The sequence below is a fragment of the Sesamum indicum genome, linkage group LG11 (genome assembly GCF_026168435.1).
Source record: "Sesamum indicum cultivar Baizhima isolate 11 linkage group LG11, ASM2616843v1, whole genome shotgun sequence".
NCBI lineage: Eukaryota > Viridiplantae > Streptophyta > Magnoliopsida > Lamiales > Pedaliaceae > Sesamum > Sesamum indicum.
In genome coordinates, this window is record NC_142667.1 from 9,996,386 (window position 1) to 10,023,848 (window position 27,463).

Below are 27,463 nucleotides of genomic sequence, written 5' to 3' on the forward strand. Positions count from 1 at the left end.
CTTTAATTTTACCTCCTATGAGTTTTAATTTTATTAATATGTCTTTTATTTATTTAATCTTGTAAATTACAAAAATGATAAAAAATAGTCTTTTGGTCATCGAAATTTTAATTTTTGACCGAAAAGGTGACATGATAACTGAGTTGAACAATTTTTGGGAGATTTTAATCCTGTGTGGCGTTGAGTATGAGTTGGAATACATGTTGGACATGTTTTAAAAGGGATAAAAATTAATAAATTTTAAATTATATTATATATATAATTATAATATGTAAAAATTATATTAATATTTAAAAGAAAAATTAAGTTCTCATCCCAACCCCCCTCTGGCGACCGACCTTCTTCCCCAATCCCCCAACATTCACGCATAGGAGGCGACGACGCCAGTCGCCCAGAGGTGGAGTCCGTTGCCCTCCGTTGCGGTGGTGACAGCGATCGCCCAAACAAATAGATTTGGGCGAGGAGGGCGTGCCGCACTCCTCTGCAGTGGTGGTGGATCGCAATTTTTTTTTAAAAAATAAATATTAATTAAATGAATTAAAAGCAATTAAAAAATTAAGAAAAAGTTAAGTTTTAACGAAAATTAATTTTTTTTAAAAGTTAATGAAAATTTATTTATTTATTTTTTAATTTATAAATATAGTTAATATTATATATAATAAATATAATAATTATTAAAGTATATTTAATTTGTATATTCTAATTTTAATTTAAATTATAAAAAAATAAATTTTACAAACATTTTTTGGAATTTTGGTATTCAAATAATGAGCAGTCATCATTGATGGCTATGTGTTATCACACATGGCTGTACACGTATCTAAATTATCGAAAATTCAACAAATTGCTTGCCATGCTGCAATTTTCGGCTTATTTTCAAAATCTCGCTAGAAAATCCTAATTCGGACTATTGACATCATTTTTATAATTTACAGGACTAAAAAAATAAAAAGCATACTTATAGGACTAAAACTAATAAGGAGTAAAATTAAAGAACGAAAAAAACAAACTTTCCTCCAAATCATGTTTTTTATTAAAAATTCTTCTTGTATCGTGATTTTACAAACTTTTCAATTATTTATGGGCGGATTAAGATGTTAGGACAAAACAAAATATTTGAGATGAGATTGGTTCATCACATCACATCACATCACATCACATCACATATATCACTTACTAGAATGCTCTAGCTTCTTACACGTCAAAAGCTTGAAATCAACCTCTATATTCTAAATTAATATCAAGAATGTTGGAGAAACATCTTACCCCCTATTTTTTACAATAAAAAGACCTTCATCCTATGTTTCCGTCGGTCTAGGAGGACAGTACTTTTGCCAAATTGCCGCACAAGGACTCATTGATAATTTTATAAATTTAAGGGACTAAATTAAAAAAAAAATAACTTAAACCGACCATTTTACACTCCAAAAAATTAAATTTCAGTTTTTACTAAAAAATGGTTAATGGAACCAAATTAAGACAAAAACTGAAGTTTATGAACAGGAAAGTGAAGAAATGAACTTAAAAAGCCAAAGTGACTAAATACAAATTTAAGCAATCAACTATATTTCATCATCAATCGAATCACTGTTCGCGACCTAGGGTTTTATTTTATCACCATCACTATTCATTATCATATCATATATTTTATATATGTATTTATATATATAAATATTTTATGTTTAATGTTGTATTTTTCGGAGACAAAAATAACTGTTTATAGTCAAATCATGTTTTTTCTATATTATATATATAAGTGTATATATATTATATGTAGAAAATTAAAAAACAAAAAAACACACAAATAAGGTACAAAAATACAAAAATAAATATTGAGTGATTTTATCTTGTTTGGAAAAATATAAAAACATGAAACCACACATAGCTGTTGAGTTTTGTTCTCGTTGTTTCTTGCTTTTTGTTGGCAGCATGTGCACTAGGGACAAGTACATGTTTAATATTCTTCGTATCACATTTTTAATGTTTATAAACTCTATTTAAAAAAAATACGACTTTCGAACTTATTGTTAAACCTGATTCAGATCTGATAATAAAATTACGATCTTAACTATCTTATCAAATATTCCACAAGAAATATATTTTTAACATAAAATCTAATATCATAGACGCTCCAATGAACATTAAAAACTTTAAAATCTAATGAACTTTTACAATTTTAACCTCCAAAATCATGAAATCCAATTTGAACAATCGTCCCTTGCTATCTCATTCTAGGGACAAAACGGTAAAAACATAGACATGTCCAAAAGGTGGACTAGGCCTGTCCTAGATACTCATCAGCTAATATTCTGTCTCCGTATCTCGTGCCCTTATAATATATATGTACAGATATTAAATAATCATATTGAAATTTAATATTGATTATAAAGTTCTCTAAAAAATATTATTGTCACACACATGTCACACATTAACACGTCCACATTGTGTGCTCTCCCACTATTATTGTGCTTTCATTTTACTTAACCATTTTGTTTAGTAAACTCTCAAGCTCGGCTCGAATTTAATTGAATTGGTGTAAAAATAATAATATATATTTAAAGATTTTAAATTATTTTAGTTCGATTTGTGTTTAATTTAATTAAAATTTATTTAAGTTTGATTAGATTAATAATAAAATTAAATTCAAATAGAATTTTTAAGATTCGATAATAATTAAATTAAAATTGAATTAGTATGTGTTCGGCTCGATGGGAATCTTTTACAGCCTCGTATTCATGCATATATTTTATGCAGTCTTATTTTCAATTTTCATTTCATTTTATTGCATGTTTTAATTTGAAAAGAAAAATATATTCCATTGACGTGAGATCATTAATATGAAATACGAAAATGTGATAAAAGATTCACATTATTTACACGGGCTTATTTTAAGAACTTATTATTTTTTATTGAAAATTGTGAAAAAAATGAGTTTTATGATTTTAAAATTTATACTTTTGGATTAATTTTATTTCATCAACTTGTGAAACTTGTTAGTAAAATTATAAATATTTTGAAAATTATTTTGACTATTTCATCATCATTCCCATTTTTCTTCGTGAAAGGTTAATTCAATGTTCTTTTAACTTTTCACTCTTAATACTCTTACTTTTCAGTACAGCTAAATTCATTATTTTTTTACAATTTATTTTTATGACCAAAAAACATATTTTTACAAATATTCGGTTTGTCTCATATATGGCCTTCCAAGATTCTTGACTACATTGTATTTTCTCTAGAAAAGGTTCAAAAATTATATTTACAGCCCTTTTGAAATTCATTATTTGCACTTAACCCCTTTTCGTTATAGTTTGGACGAAAAATGATATCGTTAGCAAAATAATTACATAAATCTACAATTTTGTCACTCATTTAGCATTCATATATAATAATTTTACACTTATAAGGAAAGAAAATATAATAATATTAACCTCACTCTATATATAAGTGATATATTTATCTTCTTAAGTACAAAAATATAAATAAAAATATTAAGTGAGATGCAAAATTGAAAGTCTATGTAATTTGTTTGTTGACATCAGCATTTTTCACCCAACGCTACTAGAAGGAAGCATTGTGTAAATAATTTTTTTTTAGAGGGGGTATAAGTGTAATTTTAAAATATTTTTGGGGGGAAAGATGGGGTCTAAGTATAATTAACACTTACACTAATAATGTTTCTACAGTTTCTTAGGACTCATTTGGTTTAAATTAGAGGAAAGAGGAAGTAAAAGCCGGAGGGTAAGTGAAAAGGTGAGGGACGGGAGACAATAATAGTTTTCTTTCAAATTATTTGGTATTATTGGAAGGTAAGTAAATTTTAAATACTTTTCTTTATTTTGTACGATAAAAATGGATTGAGAAGAAAAAAATATTTTTCTAATTTTACTGGTTAACTTTTTGTTTTTGTTTTGTAATAAAAAATAAACAAGTTAATATTATATTAAAATAATTTTTAGTATATAAAAAATTTAAAAATTTTATTAATAAAAATATTCTTCAAACAAGAACACAAATATTTTCTATTAATAAAAATATTCACCAAAAGTCGAGTTTTGCTCATTTATTTTAAACTATTTATTTTTAAAAATAAAAATTACTACTAATACCCTCAAATAAAGAATTTAAATTCAAATATCAGCACTTTTATTGGTGATTTAGTTATTTTCTTTCAAAAATTGTGTACCAATATTATCAATAGGAATAATAAAAGAATTTGAGCAAAATTACGTATATGAGTAATAGAATCAATAAAACTATAAATATATGCTTTTTTATCTTTTTGCTCTTATATGTTATTTTTTCGTCTAATTTTAAATAAAAACAAAATTAGACTACAAAGGGTTTCATATAATTTCAAATTTACTTCTCCTTCTCCCTAATCAAATACCAAACTTTTTTTATATATCCAATTTTACCTCCACTAACCAATCAAATCCTTAGTGCCCTTTTTTTTTTTTTATTGGGATAAAAGTTCTTCTATCATATATTCGTATCATGTGCTGATATTACGATAATGTATATATATTATATGGAGTTTTATTTTTAATTTATAATTATATTTTTTAATTTAAAAAACAAAAAGCGTGCTTCACTAATTGATATGATATTATTATGTTGTACGAAAATATTATTAAAAATCTAGTAGGCGCCCGGTGGAGAGCTGGCTCCACGTCTCCCCATTATTAATAAAATATAATCTTTTTTTCTCTTCTTTAATTTCAAGAATCGCATATGATTGAACTCCACTTTCCTCGCATTTTCCTGTTTCTCTGGGCCTAAGTATGTCAACAGTAATGCCACTACGAACTTGTATATATCCATTCTCAATTGTATATTATAGCATGTTTTTGTTGACTTTGAAGCTGCCTGAAAGTAGGTGTGGTATACAAATATAGTTTAATCATTGCAACTCCGCTGAGTATACGGTGAAAGATATTTATATATGATTGCATAGGGGACTCGAGGAGCAGACACCTAGTGGAGTGTGTGAAAAAATTTGAGGGAGAGAGAGGATGGAGAGTTTCTTGAAGGAGCAAAGGGGAGGGGAGTGTGTGTTGGATTTGAGCCCGAGATCGACGGTTGGGGGAGGTGTGGAAGATGTGTATGGCGAGGACCGTGCCTCTGAAGATCAGCTGGTCACTCCCTGGACTATCTCTGTTGCTAGGTAGTATACTTGTTTTGCCTTGAGTTTGTACCAGTGATAGCATGATTCTTTTCTTTTGTGTGTGTGTTTTTGATTGCCCTTTTTCTTTTCTGAATCTTGGTTCTTTCTGATTTTGGTGTATTGTTGATTATTTCATTTTCATTGTGAAGCATGAAATTAAGGAATATAATTTTGTGATATGCTTGGTGGTGGCTGGTTTGTTTGTAAGTGTAGTTGAGTGATACTGTTGTAGTTTTCTGATTCCTTTCATGGTGTTTCTTTGGGCATTTTGTTGATCATATGAAGCTCTGTTATGGATTCATGATGGTGTTTACACTTTGATTTCAGCTGCTTGCTTGTAATTTGAGATCAAACTAATGGATTCTAGTGAGAATTTGAGATGATTGTTGAATTTCTAATGCACCATTGATCTTGCGGTTTGCTTTTTCTTCGAACAAAATGATTCAAGGTTGTCTTGATCCATGTTCTTGTTGGGTAAAGAACAAAGTATTCAGTAGACAAGATATGGCATTGGCTTTATTCATCAAATTGAGAGGCTGAAAATCCTTTGTGTTTCTCTCAATTGTGTGAACTAGCGGTTATAATTTGCTGAGAGACCCCCATCACAACAAGGGGCTGGCATTTACGGAGAAAGAGAGAGATGCCCACTACTTGCGCGGTCTTCTGCCTCCAGCTGTTATATCCCAAGAGCTTCAGGTTGATTAATTTTTCAATTGCAACTAATGTCCTCTTATTTGATTTGATCTATCTTTTTACTTACTTTGATGATCCAACATACCAGGAGAAAAAGTTAATGCACAGTCTTCGTCAGTATCAAGTTCCTCTCCACAAATATATGGCCATGATGGAACTGGAGGTACTGCTAAACCTTTTTGATGCCTGTTTCGCTTCCCTATTCAGAATCCTAACTTTTAGTGTTTACAGGAAAGAAATGAGAGATTGTTTTACAAACTTCTCATTGATAATGTAGAGGAGCTCCTCCCAGTTGTCTACACTCCAACGGTCGGCGAGGCTTGCCAAAAGTATGGAAGTATCTTCAGGCGGCCACAGGGTTTATACATAAGTTTGAAGGAAAAGTATGTTTTTCTTGTGGTTGTATTAACCAATAATCCTGTTATTTGAACTAGTCTGAATTGGCAATGCAAGTTTGTGGTGTGCAGGGGGAGAATTCTCGAGGTTTTGAGGAACTGGCCTGAGAGGGCTATTCAAGTCATTGTTGTCACTGATGGTGAGAGGATTTTGGGACTTGGGGATCTCGGCTGCCAGGTGACCTCCTTTTGTTCTTACACTGCTCCTTTTTGTTCTTTCAATAAATATAACATAAGTAATTTGTTTTGAGAAAATTGTAATAAGAGAAAAGTTTCTGATCTTGATTCTGATTTGGTAATACAGGGAATGGGAATACCAGTGGGGAAATTGGCTTTGTACACTGCCCTTGGAGGGGTCAGACCTTCTGCAGTAAGCATATATGGCGAATTGACTGCAGAAATCATGTCTCTAATATCTTTTACTTTTTACATCTCATTAATTTTTTCACTCTGCTGCATAGTGTTTGCCTATAACAATTGATGTCGGAACAAACAACGAGCAGCTGCTAAATGATGAATTCTACATTGGGCTAAGACAAAAGCGGGCAACTGGAAAGGTTATACATAGTTTCTGTTTGCTTGACCGTAATCCAATTAATCTTAACTTATTGTCTAATTTATACCAAAATAACAATCTAATTCTTACTTTATGGTTTCCAGGAATACTACGACTTCTTACATGAGTTCATGACGGCTGTGAAACAAAACTATGGTGAAAAAGTTCTTATACAGGTTAGCAACTTTTATTAATCCCTGCCCCCAGCTTCAGAGGCTTTTCCTTCTAACATTGGTGAATGTGTGATTGCAGTTTGAAGATTTTGCTAACCACAATGCATTTGAGCTGTTGGCTAAATATGGCACCACCCACTTGGTCTTTAATGATGATATACAGGTATAATATGAGTTTTCAGCTGATATGTCTTCACGGATTGCATTGACATATAATTCTTCAAAATCCTTCTCCTGCAGGGGACAGCATCTGTGGTGCTTGCTGGGCTTGTAGCATCGCTTAAGCTGCTTGGTGGTTCCTTGGCGGATCACAAATTCTTGTTCCTTGGTGCTGGAGAAGTACATAACTTCCACCCTTTTTACTTTGGTTATCTCTGTGATTGTAGCATCTCAAAAAGAGGAACAGATGGCAAGATAGGAAACAGACTACATGGCATGTGGTACACAGGAGTTAATAATTAGAGTTAATTATAGGGATAATTACATTTACAACTCCTCATTTGGTCTGTTTACACTAATTATCTGTCTTTTAGATAATTATACATACACCCAAGTGAAAACGTCAACATTATTTACATAAACCACCCTTACTACTTTTTGAAAAATTTACACATACACACCCAAAAAGGTCAACATCATTGCACAAACTGTCTTGGGTGGTTTCTGTAATTATGTAAAAGATAGGGGATGGTTTGTGCAAACAAACTATAAGTCAGGGGTGCAAATGTAATTATCCCTTAATTATATGATCTTCCTTAGAACTAGTACAGACTATATCCTTCCCCCCTTTTGGACCACCCAAACCTTGCCTCCAAGTTAATGATGTTGAGATATGAGTATGTTGCACTTGAACAGTTGGTAATCTCTTAAAATATAATTGGACGAGAGCATTATATTTCCAGAAACAGAGATGTGTATTAATTCTGTATCTAATTCCAAAAAGCAAGAAGTTGTACGATTTGTATTATCATTGGGAAACTTAGAAGGATGTTCTTTGTAATTTGAAAAGAGAAAAGGGTGTACCTAGTAACTGTAATAACTCCCAGGGATTATTGTTTAGTTTGTTTTTCTCCCTTGTACTCGCACTCTACCATATTCTGCCTCTACCCCACAAGGCATTTCCATTGGCTGAGGGTTACTTTTATAATTACAGGCTGGAACTGGTATAGCAGAGCTTATAGCCCTCGAGATTTCCAAGCAGGTGAGTTCTTTTGTTACTATGCTGCCTCATATTGTTGTTGACAACTGTAAGCATTCGTAATTCTCCTTCCGTGATGTTTGTAATACATAGACTAAAGCTCCTTTGGAGGAAACACGAAAAAAGATTTGGCTGGTAGACTCAAAGGTAATGCGTTTCTACTAGATTGCATAATACAATGATCATCTTGTTTAGTCATTTGTGAATTGTTGTTTGCTCGGATAATTTCTTCTGATGAAAGGATCTGTGGATCATTTACAGGGTTTGATTGTTAGTTCTCGCAAGGGATCTCTTCAACACTTTAAGAAACCTTGGGCTCATGAGCATGAACCTGTTAACAATCTCTTAGATGCAGTCAAGGTCGGTTGATATTCACATGTTACATTTTATGACAGAACCGAGTTTTTTGGATGTACTTATTTTTTCACTTTCAAATTTTACCAGGCCATCAAACCAACGGTTTTGATTGGAACATCTGGTGTTGGAAAAACATTCACCAAGGAGGTTGTTGAGGCTATGGCCTCCTTAAATGAGGTTTCTCTCTCTGTCTCTCTCTCTCTCTCTCTCTCTCTCTCTCTCCTCAGTGTACGAGAGTGTTTGTTTGTGCACCTGCTCAATGATTTTACATGAGATTTTTCTGACTCATTATTGCTGCAGAGACCTCTTATATTGGCCCTCTCAAATCCAACCTCACAATCTGAGTGCACGGCTGAAGAAGCTTATACCTGGACTGAGGTCTCTTTATGATTCCTTTCGTAGTAATGTTAATAGCTTCACTTTTGCTTCTATATTGACGTTTTCTTTTCCTTGTTTTGCTTAAGGGTCGTGCTATTTTTGCCAGTGGAAGTCCATTTGACCCTGTAGAACTCAATGGAAAATGTTTTATGCCTGGCCAGGTTTGCTGCTTTCTTGTTTTGACTTCACCGTATGTATTTTACTTTCTTACGTGCCTTGATAATCATCTGGAACATAACGATTATGTTTTCCTATGCATGTGAAATCATCAGGCAAACAATGCTTACATATTTCCAGGGCTCGGTTTTGGGTTGGTCATTTCTGGTGCTATTCGCGTGCATGATGATATGCTTCTGGCAGCTTGTAAGTATATAATCAGAAAAGATACACCTAGAATAGGCCAATATTTAGATCGTCTGATGGTTTTATTTATATAATTTTATGGGTTCTCTTCGCTTTTCGGGTGTCTGCTTTGCAATCATAAGCAGGAAAACATATTCTTACTGACTCAGAAGATAGTTAAAAGCACCTCAAAATAAGATATTGAAAAGTGTTGTATAAATTTTATTTTAGAAAAAATAAGATGTTTGGGGTCTATAAATTCTTTTAGAAAGTATTACGGTATTCACAAATCTTAACAAGCTCCTTCAACTTTAATACTGATTCTTTGCCATTCTTGAAACAGCGGAAGCTTTGGCTGGTCAAGTGACACAGGAACATTACGACAAGGGGATGATTTATCCTCCCTTTTCCAATATAAGAAAGATCTCAGCTCATATTGCTGCGAACGTAGCTGCTAAAGCATATGAACTTGGTTCGTACCCTTTCTTTTCGATCAATACTACGTCTATACACTTGAAGAGTATATTTCCATTGACAAGTTTGCTGCATTGTTCAGGTTTGGCAACGCGACTCCCTCGACCCGCAGACTTGGTTAAGTATGCTGAGAGCTGCATGTACACTCCAAACTACAGAAGCTACCGCTGAAGCAGTCGTTTACCATATAATGTATCGTTTTTGTATTGTGCTTGGAAGCATGTTTGATGTGTCTCTGCTGTTGTAAGATGCGGTCAATCAGAATCTCATGTGCTGTATTTGATGAATAAATTATTACTTCTCTTCTCTTTGTCTCAATCAATGTTGCTCCAGCATATTATATTTATTTATTATTTTTTATATTAAATTATAATATAATATACTTATTAGACAAGAAATACGCTGGTGGTATAATACGAAATGATGAAAAAATACATGAGAAATTTAAAAATATTTATTGTATGGAGAAATATCCTACCGTAAGTATAAACAATAATTAGTTAGAACACTTGTCGTGTTAAAGTCTTTTGAAAGATAAATGAAAGTACCATTGATATTGTCTATACTGTTATAAAAATTGTGAATGATTGGAAAATTTTTGTACAACAAATTATGGTTTTATTAATAGAGTTGCTAATAAGATTGCAATGGGTACTATAAAAATAGCTATTAATTAGGTCATTTAATAAGCTATTAGTAGAGATAAAAGAATGGCTTCTCTGTTGATAAAGCAAAATTATATTTTTGGTCCTGTAATTATAGGTGTCGTTGGTACTTCTTGTTTTGTAACTTAGTTTATTTACAGATTTAGTTATTTACATCTCACGTTTGGTCATTTTTTGACAAATTTATTTCCGTGTTGATAATTTTGATCTTCTTCATATTAGAGTAGACATTATTTTTGGCTCTATAGGTACAGGTCGTTAAGACCAAAATTGTCAATACAAAACTAATTTTTTTTTTTTTAAAAAAAGTACCAGATGTGAGATGTTAAGGACTAAAAGTTCATAAAAAGAGGACTATTATGTTAATAGGGTAAGTTATAGGATAAAAAAGTGCTAACGACCTATAGTTATACGACCAAAAAATATAACTTTGCCCATGTTATCATTTCTTAATTGGACTTACAAAACTGTATTTCATTAGTTATTTATAATATTTTGATGATAAGAACACATAAGGTATGACTTGGTATATTTTGCATAATTCAAATAATTTGGATTTTCTAATTCTCATTACATATGAAAAAATTATCTACTTAGTATATTTTTATTTTAATTAATTATGATAAACTACTTAAAATTTTTTCTTCCAACAATATATTATTTGATACTATTTAAAAAGTTAATTAAGAAAAAAAAAATCTTCCAGTTTAGGAAATAATTTCCAGCTCAAGCTTCTGCGACGGATTGAATTTTCTATTTCAGACTCTATTCCATTTTTTTATTGGTTCAAGATAAACACACAACGTGTATAAAGACAGTATTATGTATTTTATTTAAAGAAAGGTTTTATACGCGTATTATGTGTATGTAGAACGAAATAGAATACGGAGTAGAATTTGTAATCGAAAATACGATGGATCCAAAGGAACCATCCCAACAAGAACCTGCAGTTATTGCCATTACTTATTACTAGTCATTCTCAACTCAAGGCTCCAAAACCATTAGAATACATTTATATGTCGTCCTTAGCCTTGGTATCTTGTGCTACTAATATAAGCTTCCCATGAAGAACTACTTGCTACATAGAATATTTCTGCAGAGAGAGTTTTACACGGGCCGCTATGCACCTTGAAGTTGAAGGCTAGCAAGATTGAAGAAGGCACCCCTCCTATTCTTGAGCTGGTTATAGGTCCCTCGCTCGATCACCTTCCCGTCCATAACGAAAGCTATGGAGTCCAGATTCTTGATGGTGTTGAGCCGGTGTGCCACCACCAACGTGGTTCTTCCCACCATTATCCGGTCCAGTGCTTCCTGGACGGCTTGCTCTGACTGCACATCGAGTGCGCTGGTTGCTTCATCCAGCAATAGTATTGTTGGGTCCCGAACGATGGCTCTGGCTATTGCAATCCTCTGTTTCTGACCTCCTGATAGCTGGACTCCCCTCTCTCCACATTCTGTATCGTATCCGTTCTTTAGTCCACTACAGATAGACATCAGATAAACCAGTTCATCTCTCTGTCTAATGTTAATCAAGAACCAAGGGATAATTACATTGACGTTCCCTAAAGTTTGAATGTTTAGGGAGGTATTTTTACAATATGCTCTATCTGCAGGATGTAATGTATTATAAGTTTGGACAATGCTTACCAGATAAATTCATGAGCATTGGCTGCTCTGGCAGCCTCCACCACCTCATTTTCTGTGGCACCTAGCTTTCCTAACATTATGTTGTCGCGAATGCTGCCCGAGTATATGACCGGCTCTTGGCTAACAAGTGCCATGTGTTTCCGGTACCACTGAATGTCCAGTAACCTTATGTCCACCCCGCCAACCTTAACCGAACCACGATCAACGTCGTAAAATCTCTGAATCAGGGCTATTACAGTTGACTTTCCACAGCCACTCTTTCCCACGAGTCCAATGCTTGTGCCTGCTTTCACCTCCAGGCTAAAATCACGTAGCACAAGTGTTTCGGGCCTCCCCGGATATGCAAAATCAACCCTTTTCATCTCTATGCTGCCTGTCATCTTCTCTAGCTTCATTCCTCCATTGTCGTCCCCAGCCTAATCCAAAACGAGTACACATTCAAGAAGACATCAATGCTAACAATAAGAAAGTGAAACTATAGCTTGAAACAGGAAAGTATCTACTTACGGTGTAAGATCCAAGAATTTGTGATTGCCTGTCTAGAATTTCAAAGATAGATGCAAGAGCAGCTGAGCCCTTAGCGAGATCAGAAGTCATGCTCCCGGCTTCAGCAATAACCTTTCCTGTGCTCACCAAAACAAAGAAAGTCTTGAACACATCTCCTGCTGATATTTCTCCTCTGTTAACTAATGTGCCTCCGTACCAGAAATCCAGAGCCCAGCACATGAAAGTTAGGCCTTGCGCTGACCCTATGCCCACCCCTGCTAGCCATGACTTCTTTCTTGCCTCCTTCCTTGGCTCGTCCTGAGCTTCATCGAAAATCTCAAGAACCTTTGGAATGCTTCCGAATGAGGTCACAATGCGGTGGTTGTAGACGGCCTCAGCAGCAATCTGAGTGCTTTGATTCTGTGCCTTGACAAAATTACTTGTGATGGTGGAGAGTAAAACTTTTCGTGTGTAGAAGCACAAAATTGTGAGAGGCTGGACTGCGATCATCACGAGAGCAAGCTTCCAGGCCACGATTAGTCCAATTACCATTGCAGTTGTTACAGATGATGTGGTCTGAATCAATAGAGAAACTCTGTCAGCAACAAGTGACTTGACCATGGATGCTTCACTGCTAAGTCTACAACATAAGGCTGCACTTGAGTTTTGCTCTTCATCGAACCATGCTGCTTCAAACGTCAGGATTTTCTCGAGCATCTTCAGTCTTATTCTTCTTGTCAGGCTCTCACCCATGTAAGCAAAATTGTAATGTTGGCAGACGTTCAGGGTAATGGAGGCGAGACAGAGTGAGCTGAAAATCAGAGCATATCTTTCGATTCGAGCTTGCATTTCTGCATGACTTGGTACAAAAAATGCCGCAATCATGCTACCTATTGTCAGTGCATATAGAGGCTGTATAGTGCCAAAAGCTATAGCTGAAAGGCTCCCCATTACCCCCTGTTTCCATTCAGGTGAGTTTAACGAAAGCAGCCTGGAAAATGATGGGGGAGGGTAAGATAGCGGTTCTGGAGTAGTATGGACAGGCAATGGTGAAGCAAAAGAGGCAGGGCTGGATCTGGCTGCACTCTTTCTGCCTGTGCTGCTTCTTGCTGCTGAAGAGAGGCGAGATTCAACACTTTGTTCTTGATCCACAGAACTAAATTGCCTTTGGAGTTTAGCCAATCTTGCATAGTGACCATTCATGTCAATTAGATCATTGTGAGTACCAATCTCAACTATACTACCGCCACTTACTACTGCAATCACATCTGCATTTCTGATAGTTGAGAGCTTATGGGCGACGACCTGATTACGTTCAAAACAATCCCATATTAGTTTTACCGAAATACAACGAAAAACTATATGTATAACTAATTCCAAGGAGTCAGAAAGGAGGTTAATTTGATCAACTTAAAATGTGCAAACGATTAATAGAAACTAAGGCAGTACCAAAGTAGTTCTGCCCATGCAGGCTTGATCCAGGGCATTTTGAACAAGTGTTTCTGATTCAGAGTCAAGTGCACTTGTTGCTTCATCAAGGAGAAGAATCACAGGATTTCTTAAGATGGCTCTAGCAATTGCGATCCGCTGCTTTTGCCCTCCTGATAAAAGTGCTCCTCTTTCTCCAATCTATAGGTGAGAAAGAGACCATCATCAGCTAACTTCTCAATATTCACTAGCAAGATTTTAAACATTTAATTGTACCATGTGTACTGCATGTGATTGTAATAAGAACTAGTTCTAAGTTTTAGTTGGGACGGAATATAAACTGACCTTAGTCTCATAACCATCGGGAAGTTGCCTAATGAAATTATGTGCATTTGCAGCCATGGCTGCAGCAATTACTTCATCCATCGTTGCATCAAGTTTCCCGAACAAGATATTTTCTTTAACTGACGTCCCAAAAAGTGCGTGTTCCTGGCTTACCAGCCCCATTTGCTCTCTCAGCCATTTCAGCTGCAAAGTTCTTATATCCACACCATCAATGCGCACAGTTCCTCCATTCGCATCATAAAATCGTTGTACTAATGCAATTGCAGTAGACTTCCCACTCCCACTTGCACCAACAAGAGCCACAGTCTTTCCTGCTTCAATCTTGAGATTGAAGTCCTTAAGTACGATAGCATCAGGGCGGGAGGGGTATGTGAACCTAACATGATCAAATTCAAGTTCTCCTCTTATCTTGTCCAACACAAGTCCCTTTGAGCCCTCACCGTCAATCTCTGGAATACGGTCGATTCTGTCAAATATTCTTGAGGCTGCAACTGAAGCTTCCGTGAAATATTTCACTTCAGGTAGTGCCGCTCCCAGGGCTCTGCATAGTATTGCATGTGGAATTAGATGTCAGAAACTGATGAAACGAACGGGAAATTCTTGGTTGCTTGTCAACTTTTCTGATGAACAGTGAGGAAGCTTAAAGTAGTTTATCTATCTAATTTTTCTTTTGAAATCACCTATTCTAATATCTTTGACAAACATAAAACAAGTGGAGCAGTAATTGTTATTCTATATAACATGCAATTTATATAAATAATGATGCAAGAACATGAAATCAATTGAGGGCAAATTTTCTTTGAGTATTCTGTCAGATCTTATTTTGTTTTACTTCACTACTTCTAATATTTCTCCATCTCTATTTAAGTGATACTTAAAAGCAAGAACATGTACATTTGAAGTTAAGATGATGTTATAAGATGCCTTTTTTACATGAAACCTCAAGATATATACATATGTGTGTGTGTGTGACGTGTACATGTGTGTGATAACTAGAGTTAGACTCTTATGAGAATTCTATGTAAGAATATGAAATGCTGCACAATCTTATCATCTGAAGAAATTAAAGGGCGATTTCCTAAGTACATATTTCATGGACTTTTGCTATCTATAAGTTAATGAAAACAGCAAATTAATAAGTATTCAGGATCATGGTGATTGATGCTTGAATTCCAATTCAACTTTTGTGCATTATTATTATGAAGAGGAAATAATAGAAACTCAAGAAATATATGAAAAGAGCATGCATGTTATAATTGAGAAGAGGCAACATACAGTCCACCCAAGACAAAGGAAACGCCGGCTGCATAAATCCTTCCTCCGCTCTCTCCTTTGTACATGACAAGACGGCTCCCGTACCAAGCAAGCAAGGCCCATATAGCAAAAGAAAGTCCCGTACTTCCAATAGCAAGACCTTTCGCAATTCCTTGCTTAATTCCAAGATGCTTAGCTCGGTCCAATATCGATGAGTACTTCTCAATTATGCTCCTTTCAGCAGTAAATGAGTACACAGTCCTGATTGAGCTGAGAGCCTGCCCGACGATGGAATTTGCTTTGCCGTACTCCTTGAAGCTCTTTCTTGATAAATAAAGAAGGTATTTGCCGTATATCAGTCCAGGAATGATTAAGAGAAAGACAGTGGGAAAGGCCACTAAGGACAATCTCCAGGAGAAATAGGCTGAGAATCCAAGCCCTGTGATGAACATTGACATGTTCATAAAAAAAATTGGCACCTACAATTAGCAGATAATCATGATCAGAAATGAATTTATAGCTTTTCATGGTTTATTTGTTAAACCCACATTGTAATTAACTAATATTGTGTGTAATATGTGAAAACCAAAACGATTTTCGGCCTACGTTTATTACCTTCTCACTAAGGACTTCTTGTATGAGAGAAGTGTCTTTGGATATGCTGTTTATGATTTCTGAAGTTGTTGCTTCTTGTGAATCAAAGAATCCAACTTCTTGCCTAAGTACAGCCTCCAAGTACTTGTACCGGATCTTTAGAACCTGGCGCTCGCTCGTTTTGCTCCAGCAGTAGCCTTCTGCGGTGCGCACAGTAGAATAATATTGTTTTATGATGATCAACACTCAGGAAAATATATTTCTTCACATATAATGCTACTTTGTTTGAATCACAAATCAAAAGATGCTTTAGAGTTAAATTAAACATTAGGGTTTCAAAAATATTCTTGGTTCTTGCCTACTTTTGATGTTGATTACTGATATATACATAAATCTCATTGATAGTTTGTCATCTTTTTTCTTTTCTTTTGGTTGGGAGATAAGGTTATTATTACTTTGTTATGATTTCATGCAATGTTATACAAACATTACGGACCACTTTAAGTTGGTCTAGACCTCTAAATTGATCAGTAATTAATTAATATTTCAGCACATAATGAAGAGAGAACTAAGAAATTAAGCATGATTATGAGAAGAAATTACCCATAAATGCTACTGCCGTGACTGCTATCCCCAAGTACACATAGAACAAACTGCACTGTTAGGACAATCCCACAAAAACAATTGTGAGAAATGGTTGACTTATAACAAGTTACTGATGAAAAACTCAGAAAATTAGAAGTTAAAAAAGAAAATTAATTTGTGAATGCTAACCTTCACAACCTCATCCATGAAATTCCCATGGTCCTCAGGCGATGACTTACCGAAACCCAAGCTATTAAAAAGCCGGCTAACGTATATGAGTAAGCAGTTTGTCGACATGCCATCTCCGATAGCCCCAAATGTGCCCAACAGCATGAGCAAAACGTCGAGCCCATCCGCATATCTGAATAAGATAGTCAATGAACTTCTCCCCTTGTCCGCAGCCGTCTCTCCTTTCTTTGGAGAACACATTTTTAATTAGACTTCTTTGATACTCTCCTACTGAAAGTAGAGTATGTACTGATGATCAGCTCTTCCTTGAAAATTTCCCTGAAAAACACAAACAAGAATAGACAGAAAGGTGATCACTTTCTTGTAAGCAAAAAAGCATTTGATTTCCTCTTAGAAATAGTTGGCAAGTTTTTGAGCAAGATGGAGGCCTTGCATGACTCAATATTCAAATGTTTGTATGTGGGGTTGTATTATTTGTGCATTGGTGCGTGGAGGTCACAATCAGTACCACGAAACCATCATGTACAACTCTTTTGCAAGTAGGGTTTCTCTTTTGCTTTTCGTTTGTTGGTTATTGCCAAGGTGATGTTGCTTTGATATCATCTTTTGTCCTTTTAGAATGGTTTTGTATCCAATTCTTTAATTCTTGAAAGGCAATGAAGACCGGAAATTCTAATCTAGACTGGATTTGCTCAGATCAAAATCAATTATATGGTAAATGAAATATATTAGTTTTTCGTGTGATTTTTGTAATAAAAAAAACAATCGATCGTATCACACTTTTTATATCGCTAATTTGGTTCGACCAAATTTGACGTGAGCAACAATTTTTGGGTAAAAGACATCTGCATTTATCATAAAGAAGAGCTCCTTGGCCAATTTTGTCCTTAGGCCTCAACATTGGAGAAGAGCAAAGTGCAGGAGGATTTAGTAAAATTGATGGGGTCAATTTTTATTTTTATTTTTATGATGAGTAGAATATATTTAGATAAATCATGATATAATTAAATCAGAGTGATTAACAAGCTACGAGATTTATGTTTCCGAAGGATCCCTTTTCAGAGTAGAAAGCATTTTAATTAAATTAAGAATTTAATGAACTTTTAAATAATTATCAAAGATCGCGAGGTACTTAATGATTTGTTAAACAGATTCATCAGATAATTATAAAATATATATACACACTAAACTATTGAAGTTTCTGCACCTCTTAACCTTGACACGATTCCAGCTTGACCAATATTCAAAATTAGCCAGACATCCAAATATGGGCAATCTTTGTTGGGAAATTTCACACTTTATTCCTCTTTTCTTTCTTTCTTCTTCTTCTTTTTTTCTTTTATATGCTAACCCAAGAACTCCCTAAAAATATTCAATTTTCGTCCGTATTTACACCAAATTTTTAATTTTCTGGGCAGATTAAATAGAAAATTGCTATTACACAATTTGCTACCTGAAAATCCTTTTAGATCTTAGCTTCCAGCTAATTTCAGACAAGATTCTAATGGGATATACAAGATATTGCATATCTACTACTTTGATAAAATTAATGTATTTTCTGAAGCACTAGAAATAAAAGAATACAGCGTAGCAAATTGCAGCTGCAGATGAGATCTGGTAGAATTAGAAGACAATTCCTTTTGCTCCAATGGGCTGGCACCATATCCCTTTTCATCTCTATTTTATATTTTAATTAATTGTTGTCTCTCTCTCTCTACCCTCCTTTTGCTGCATTATTCCACCAAGTTTTGTGGCCAAACCAAAAGGCAATATATATTAAAGAACAATGCATGCACGGAAACGATTTTTTTTTTACTCAAATTATGTGTGAAAGAATCAGATTATTATACGGTGAATGTGATATATTTGGTGTGATGATTTTTTTTTTTGAATTGTACAACAATTACGTAATAAATATATTATATTTATCATATAATTAGTTTGGATCTGATTATGTCCGATCTGTGTTAGAATTTTTTAAAAAGTAGTATTATAATTACTTTCCTTTAATTTGCTTTCAATATCGCTGTTAAATTATATATAATATCATTCTTTAGCATGAGATCATGATTAATGCTTTAAAGGCCTATTAGGGAAAAGAAAGTTACTATTTTTTTTTTTAAAGTATTTGATTATTTAATTATCTCCCTTCCTTTTATCTAATTATAATTAGGTCCACTGATCAAGAGATGATTAGCAGTAAACAATTAATTATTGGTTTGTTTTGTATATTAACATGAGAAAATATTTTTATTTAAATTAATTATTTTTTATGAATAAGACATTTCCTTCGACTTTAATTAGTTAAACACGTACAACTAAGATTTGGTTTGTTTTTACTTATCAAAAACACAAACGCCCTTCTCCAACTAGATTTAGGAGGTGTTTGGGTGCGCTTATAAATTTTTCAAAATATTTTATAAAATGTTTGAGTGTTTATAAGATGTTGAACACTGTTCTGTAAATTTTTTAGACAAAAAACTTAGGAAAATAAATAAATAAGGAGTTTCCAACTAATTCTTAAGATTTTCACAAATTCCTTGAAGTTTGATTATAAAAATTACGAAATAAAATTACTATCGTCTTATAATTAAGCTCCACGATCTTAATAATATCTTCGTTAAGAGATTAATTATTTTTGAAATAAGATTAAACAATTTATAAACTTTAAAAACATCTTATAAGATAGACGAGCTTGTAAGATAATTTTAAATAAAATTAGCAAATACCCTCCGGATCCTATTGATATCAGTTTCATAAAAACTAAGTATTTATGTGTACTACTAAATATATTAATTAGGTCATATTAGAAGAAATGTAATATTTAACCATGGTTAATTGCTATAGTTAAAAAAATAATTATTGTCAATAGATGTTGACATGGCCACATAATATATATTAGTCATGGTGAATATTTTTACCATGGTGAAGAGCAACAACGAGTACTTCTACTATGATGAATAAAGTAAGTTTTTGTATCGATTTTATTAAATCATAATTAATAATAATTATTCACCATTTATAACAATTAAAATGTAGGCGATAGTAATTTTTTTCTAGTGCCAGAACAACTCACCTGTGTAATTCCAACGAAAAAAAATTTATGGGAGCGGTAAATGTATGAATACAAGGGTTAGTTAATTAATTAATTAATTAAGGGGACCAAATATGTGATAGGAGGACTACTAAATTTGTGATTGGAGTAAAAATTACAGTACCAAATTTATGATTATTATACATACAGATCCAAATGTTGCATATCCAATGTTATACCAAGGAAAAAAAATATAATGTATGTACGTAGACCAATTTTTACTTTTTAAAAGTGTCGTTCTAAAGTAAACTAGGATCTGAATATCCAAGCAGACTAGTTTTCGAAACAGGTGCGATTTATACTAAATTCTATTAATTAAGACTCTAAAGTCTATAATTAATACACTGATGATGTCTTAGCTTGACACTTAAAGCTACGGTCTCGTGGACTAATTTGATATGGGTCCGAATTTTATTGGACATGTGGATATTTGTCTCACTTTATTTTAATTTATTATATTTTTTGTTATATTAATGTATTATTTAAAATGGTATACTATACAATTTATTAAAATATAAATGTAATTCTGTAATTACCATTTCAAAAAGAAAAAAAGAGAACCTCTAATTAATACAACATGAACACCAAGTGGAAAGGCTCAATTTTTACCACACTTGAAGATATTAGATTTTTCGCTACAGTTAATTAGTATGGTAAAAGAAAAAATCATGGTGAATATAGATTAATTATAGCTTTATAACGGCCATTAACAGTTGTTTTTGCAAATGAGGCCAAAGCATTAGCCATATCTAAAATCATGACAAATTGTTTGGACATAGCTAAAAAAATCATGGTAGATATTAATTAACAATGGTAAAAATTTAATCATAGTCCATAGTATTGATTTACGGTTTATAAGGTGTGGTGATTTATGACGTAGGGCAAATTTTTTTTATAGTGCCTATAATAATTTTAAATTTAATCAATTGAAATAAGAGTGTATATATCCAAGTAAGTCCCTTCAGCAAGAAGTGAATGAGCAAGCAGATAAATCCCTCCAGAAATATGATGAAACTATCAAATTATTAGAATTTAGAATTATATAAATAAATAATTTTGCTTTGAGGGGAAAAACATCAATTACATAAAAAAAAAAGTGAAATACTAACAAATTCATGAATGCATTTTTTTTATTGATTGAATATTCAGATTAAAAAGCTTAAAAGATGCTTTAAAAATATTTATGTGAATTTAAATTTTTTTAAAGAATTTATAAGCCTTCTAATAAAAATTTGGTCTTATAATTTTAAAAAATTATAAACTCTCAAATATATTATAAAATATTTAAAAAAATTTATAAGCTCAGCCAAATATTGTGAAACTTGTCCTTAAAAACAAGTGGGAATGCTTAACGTCGAAGTAGTTCTGGGTCATGTCTAATGATGTTGGAAGAAGAATAAAAGAAAAGGAACATATAAAGTAAAAGTTTGATTTTTGCTCAGACGTTCCCAGCAAATGCCTTTTATAAACCAACGTTGTGTTTGTGTCATAATAACTGTGGAGCCCCTCATCAACTCCCACAAATCAGCACGTAACATGTGAATAATCAGATCAAATTTGATTCGTGATCGTACATGGAAAAACTGTATTTTACGTTCCATAAGTTAGTCCGTTCGCAATCATAAGTCATTATTTTTTTTTAACTCACCACATTGCAATCCATAACTCTATAAAATTTGTAATTTTAGTCCCAAACCTTAATTCCGTTAAATTTATAATGAAAACGCCTCTCAACACTTAATGAAGCTCTTGCCATGCACGTAATGTTTCAGTCGGAAATTTAACAGAATTTAGCTTTGGAACTAAAATTAGAACTGTTTTTTGGAGTTATAGGATGCTATATGGTAAGTTAAAAAAACAATGAGACTAAAGTCGCAAAGAGGCTGATTAACTTCCCAATTGTACATAATCACCTAGTTAGTGTACTAACATGCTGGTATACTATGTGATTGATTGCTCTTTCGAAACTGTATATCAATTACATAGTAAGTGTATTGCACTTATCATGATGCCATTAATTCAGGCTAACTAGACTTAATTTAAATTAAGATTTTCTTGAACAAAGTTTAGGTTTTTCAATACAAAAATAAAAGATATGAACTTACATATAAATGTGCCGTAAATAAATGCTCCTAGTTTAAGCAATTGGGAATGTTTATGAAGAAAAGAAACTAAGAAGAGGCTATAACATGACATATTACACAATAATTGATATTCATGCAATAAACTGCGATAAAACATTAACGAATGCATATAATCAGAACGAAAATACGTACTGAAATATTCAAGAAAATGGTGATCCAAGCTTTATTGCAACCTCCGGAAGCCAATGCCGTATGTCTCCTTTCCCAAATTTAACTCGACGTCAAGAATTAATACTTAATCGCCTCTGAAATGATTCAAACGACACACTTTGTTTAAGGATTTATACAACAAACTACGAGTGCAATTTTTCTTTGAAACATTTGCAAGTGCAAAAGTGCTATATATATACACACACAAACAAGAAACTGTCTAGAATCAATTACTGTATATTTAGACAACACATGATGTACAAATATTCTGCCATGACGGCGAGTTTTCGATGATATTAGCACATTTAAAAGGCGAAAAAAGTATTAAAGGTTAAGTGACTTTGCAGTGGGAGTCATATTAAGATGCCCTCCTCAACACATTACATCAAACTTTACAAAATTCTTAGCATAGAATAATCTTATCGTAAACGTATTTGTTGTTTAATCGGATCCATGTGCATAAATATATATAAATAAATTGTCGTTCCAAATGCATAATTATCACCGACCTTTGAAAATATTCATAAAATTCAATCAAAGTAATGAAATATAGTAATTAATTAATCAAGTAGCATAATAATTACTCGATATGTTTGTGGCTGTCGTGGAATAATTAAGCAGCTTTCTGAAAATCTTTTTCACGACGGCCATTTGTTTAAGAGAGATTATGGCGAAGAATTATAAGAAAATCGTCATTATTGGGGCGTGTATATTAAAAAATGAGAATTAACATGTGATGGAATGTGGAGATTAATATATTTAATCGGGACGTTAACTCAAATTATTCCCCAAAACTTTATTATATTAGCGTGCTTTAGGATTATGCGAGTTTATTTATTCATTTCTTGCACAAAAAGTGGTCAAAAAGTATTGAACATAATCAGCAGTAAAACCTTATTCCAATAGACTTAAAAAGACCTAATCCCGCTTTTGGCTTCTTTTGATCACAAAGATTAAACAGTTCTTATAAATAATTAAGAACGCGACATCTGCGATATGACGAGGATAGTTCACTATGTCGGAATAAATCAATTAATTTTTTAATGAACTAATAGTGAGTTTATGAATTGGAAATTTGATCGAGGACTTGAGATATGTAATGTATGATAAATACTATATTATTTCATTTCACTACAACAAAATATCACATTAGTGAAAAAATAGTAAATAATTCTAAAATTATCATTGAAAATATATATTAAGTGAAATTAAATCACTAGAAGAAAATATAATATTAGTGACGAAATCTCAAGTGACAATTTTTAAGTTATCACTAAAAATATATATTAAGTGATAATTTTTATCTTGTCACTTTATAATTATTAGTGACAAGTATTTTGTATAAAATTGTCACTAAATATAATTAGTGGCGTCACTAAATATAATTAGTGACGTCACTAAATATACGTAACTAGTGATGATATTAATATTGTCACTTGATATTTTTTTTTTATCACTAAACTTATTTTTTTTGTAGTGAAATTAATATTGCCACAATATAATTATTAATGATAAAATTTTGTGTATAAAGTTGTCATTATATATAATTAGTACGTGACATATTTACAATGACAACTTAATAATATGGTCACTATCACTTTTAGTTATAACTTTACGCACAATTTATTATCTATAATTCTTACTTATGGCCATTTTCACAAATGAATTATGAACTATGATTATTTAAATCATAAAATTTATTATTTTTGATATAATAAAAGTTTTATCACTACATATATATAATTAACGATAACATCAAAATTATCACTTGATATGTTTTTCGCTATTTCTTTAAGTGTTTGTCCATGACCTAATGTCCTATTTCATTAAGCTATCCACTCAATTATATTTGACATGTGAGGCGGCCAAATAGACTTTATTAATTTCATCTAACTTTGTTTATATATATATATATATATATATATATATTAATAAAAAAATATCATTTTTAGTCCCATAAATTAAGCTCGTTTTACTTTTGGCCCCATTCATTATGGGATTAGTATTTTTAGTTTCGTGACTTACAAAAATTAGCATTTTTGTTCCTAATCCACTTATCCGTATGCAATTTAATGGTGTAGATCACATGCTTAGCACATGGCTGTTAAGTATTTCTGACTAGATGGAAAATTGACCCTTCTTCCAATAGTAGCATATGAGTGCTCCACTTAACCTATTTGGTTAACTTGTGGAAGGTATGATTCTTTGTATTATTCTTCTACTCAGCTTTAACTTATAGAAATATGAGAAGAATGAGATTCAATTTTTGTAATAGAACAGAACCCCCTCATCCCCCAAATGTAGTTACATTTCCCCCTAAAAGTGGTCCCCAGTTGAAAAATGCACCAATTTTCCTTCCAACATAAAATACTTAACAGCCAAGTGCTAAACATGTGATCTATTTCGTTAAATTATAGACAAAAAAGTGAATTAGAATCAAAAGTACTAATTTTTATAAGTTAAGAAACTAAAAGTATTAATCCCATAACGTCTGGGACAAAAATGAAGCGGCCCTACTTTATAAGATCATAAATGCTATTTCTCCTATTAAATGCTATAAATACTAAGTCGATTTGCACATTGGGATAAAGTATTATTGGAAAGACCAAGAAAATAAGTATAGGATGAAGTACTAGCTATTAAAGTCCGCCAAAAGGGTAGACGTAAGTCACAATTTGTTATAGATTAATTTCAACTACTTCCATAACTTTTAAAACAAGTTAATAAATCAATTATTAAAAAAAAAGTGGCATTTTGCAATGAAAAGTTTATTTTTCGTTCGTAAAAAATATGTGGTAACAAAATATGAGACCAAGGAAATTGTGAGAAAATCACGAACCAGTTGGAAGATGTTGTAATGTTCGTGACAAAAGACCCATCACAAATCCATAGCAAATGTGGAGGTTAAACAATACATATTTGCGATCTAATTCAAGATAGAATTTTTGAACTAAGAGTGACTATTACAATAATCATATCCTGATTAATAATATTGAATAAACTACATTTAACTAGTATCTATCATTACATATCTATTATGCAGTAGAAACAATATTTCACGCTTATAGCGGGGTTGGAGCCTATGGGCCTCAACTTTGCCAACTGAGTTAGGGCTCATTGGCTTTTTGACGGACTTGTTTGGTGAAATATCCATGAATCTTAGAAATTGTGATGGACAATTAATACATACACAAAGTTGGTGTCAATTTATTCACATGTTATCCATAGTCGTGATCGACAATTATACTGTTAGAAAAAGTTCAGTCAATCGCAGTACAATTTGAAAATCAGTAAAATCTAAATAATAACAGTTTTTGAAATCAAGTCATAAAACAAACACGTTGGAACAAATAAAAAATAAATTAGATATGTTGTCATAACAGAAATTTAAATAAAAAACTTACAAGAGAGTTACATCGTAACAATTCTCGGTCCAAATTACCAACCAAATCACAAAAATTCTTCTGTTTAGCCACGTATCCAAATGCGCCGGGTACTATGTTAACTTTTCTCAGGATAAAACGGTTATGTTCTTTCAGCACTGTACTGTACCAGAAAACACCTCAGACAATACTCAATTACCTTCTAGAAAATAGAAGAACAATCTTGGATGTTGGAGAGAAAAACCGAGAGAAAAGAGATAAGATTTGTGTTGGTGTTGGTGTGCTTTAAAATCAACAGCTATTTATAAGAGAGTTGGAGTCGTAAAACCCCCACCTAGCATTAATTCAACATTAAAAAGGTTTAAAAAAATCGCCAAATAAATACAATATTTTAATTTTGTATTAAGTTTTGAAACAAAAAATTAAATACAATATTTAAAATTCTGTTTAAGATGGTGTCAAATCAAACTTGCTGCAATTATTGAGACATTCATATAGGGATAATTTTCTTTCGAGAACTGTCTTACCCCAATTGGTTGACAATAAAGAAAGATTGTGGAAAACAATCTTCTGAGAGCTGAAGGCATTCTAACTCTTGCCTTAAGCATTGACAAATACTATTATCTTCTTCGAGAAGGCCACGCTTTTCAGCAGCTTGCTTAAATGTCGGATAATGTAGATTATTTGTTGTCAATAAATCATTAAATAATTTAGTCCTCTAACATGATTGAGTAGAATGTGCAAATGCAACCTTTCTCCTTCATTTGGTGATGCAACATGTATCCGACCGATAACTTTCTGTTGTGATCTTCTTTTCTACCAAACTTTTTCATTCGACATCCATCTGTAATATTTGAGGTATTCACTATACAAATATTGATTAGGTTCTGACCACTTCCGAACTGAACGCAGTATAAGGTGATGACAAAACAAGAAGTTTGTGAGAAGAAATAAATGTAAGGTAAGGTGCGAGACAAAAAAAAAATATAATTGTAGATCTATTAAAAATGTAAAAGTTTGTGAGTAATAAAAAAATAAAGAAGGTGAGAGGGAAATATAAAGTGGTAGGTTGAGAGAAAGAAAAAAAAAATATAATTATGAGATTATTAAAAAATATTGAAATTACTATAATGATCAATTTTTCTAACAATTAAAAAAATGAATTGAAGGGTAAATGTAGGTATTCGGAAGTTGGTATGACAAAAAGATTTTCTTTACAATATAGATAGATTGATAGATATCGACAAACAATTAATTATTGAGAAAATTTTTACAAAAGAATTATAAAAGTTGTAATAAATGATTTAGGATTAATTGGGCAGTTCAACTAGATGTAAGGTGAGCTAATAACTGCGTCTGCCACTAATATACTCCCTAGTTGACTTTGAGCATGCATATCATGTTTTAATAAAAAAAAAATAAAAAAGTTAGGCACAATAGTAATTTTAATTAATATTAGTAACCACACAATTGTAACTTATTTAATTTTCTCAACCCACTACTTTCACGTTTTTTCTTTCCTCACAAACTTTTGCCTTCTGTCTCTTAACATTCTGCTCACAAATAAATAAATACAGAATAGAATTGAAATAGCTTCCACTATTATGAATAATTTGGGATGCTATCTTCTTGCCAAATATATTGCATATAGTTTTTAGTATTATGCTCATATGCGGGTTTTGATTAATAATATCGATATATAAAAACAAATCAAACCTTTGTATTATTCTATTGGTGCAAATCAAAACATTAACATTTTATCGTAC

General features: G+C 32.5%; 2 protein-coding genes across 2 annotated transcripts; one reads left to right on the forward strand and one right to left on the reverse strand.

Annotated features, from left to right (window-relative positions):
* The first annotated feature begins 4,842 nt into the window (after nt 1–4,842).
* On the forward strand, nt 4,843–10,051 carry LOC105173548 (NADP-dependent malic enzyme). The gene is made up of 19 exons (XM_011095331.3): nt 4,843–5,167; nt 5,743–5,863; nt 5,949–6,023; nt 6,092–6,243; nt 6,328–6,433; nt 6,560–6,625; nt 6,717–6,812; nt 6,916–6,987; nt 7,064–7,147; nt 7,225–7,323; nt 8,138–8,185; nt 8,276–8,329; nt 8,444–8,542; nt 8,627–8,716; nt 8,840–8,917; nt 9,004–9,078; nt 9,190–9,280; nt 9,603–9,731; nt 9,816–10,051. Exons 1-19 carry the CDS (start codon nt 5,016–5,018, stop codon nt 9,902–9,904), a joined length of 1,776 nt encoding a protein of 591 aa, XP_011093633.1. The 5' UTR covers nt 4,843–5,015; the 3' UTR covers nt 9,905–10,051.
* A 1,213-nt stretch (nt 10,052–11,264) lies between these two features.
* On the reverse strand, nt 11,265–25,950 carry LOC105173549 (putative ABC transporter B family member 8). The gene is made up of 11 exons (XM_088875889.1): nt 25,719–25,950; nt 22,297–22,409; nt 16,927–17,244; nt 16,756–16,810; nt 16,174–16,352; nt 15,580–16,037; nt 14,305–14,845; nt 13,981–14,160; nt 12,553–13,836; nt 12,046–12,461; nt 11,265–11,878 (listed from the first exon to the last, which is right to left on the reverse strand). Exons 3-11 carry the CDS (start codon nt 17,164–17,166, stop codon nt 11,518–11,520), a joined length of 3,714 nt encoding a protein of 1,237 aa, XP_088732015.1. The 5' UTR covers nt 17,167–17,244; nt 22,297–22,409; nt 25,719–25,950; the 3' UTR covers nt 11,265–11,517.
* Nucleotides 25,951–27,463: the final 1,513 nt, after the last annotated feature.

Excerpts from the sequence above, each read along its gene's own strand:
- LOC105173549 (XM_088875889.1), bottom strand. The coding sequence starts at position 17,166 with ATGTGTTCTCCAAAGAAAGGAGAGACGGCTGCGGACAAGGGGAGAAGT. Across the intron at positions 16,038-16,173 it reads AAGAAGTCCTTAGTGAGAAG|GTGCCAATTTTTTTTATGAA; the intron begins GTAATAAACGTA and ends TGCTAATTGTAG. Across the intron at positions 12,462-12,552 it reads AAATTCTTGGATCTTACACC|GCTGGGGACGACAATGGAGG; the intron begins GTAAGTAGATAC and ends GTTTTGGATTAG.
- LOC105173548 (XM_011095331.3), top strand. The coding sequence starts at position 5,016 with ATGGAGAGTTTCTTGAAGGAGCAAAGGGGAGGGGAGTGTGTGTTGGAT. Across the intron at positions 6,988-7,063 it reads GTGAAAAAGTTCTTATACAG|TTTGAAGATTTTGCTAACCA; the intron begins GTTAGCAACTTT and ends GTGTGATTGCAG. Across the intron at positions 8,186-8,275 it reads CCCTCGAGATTTCCAAGCAG|ACTAAAGCTCCTTTGGAGGA; the intron begins GTGAGTTCTTTT and ends TGTAATACATAG.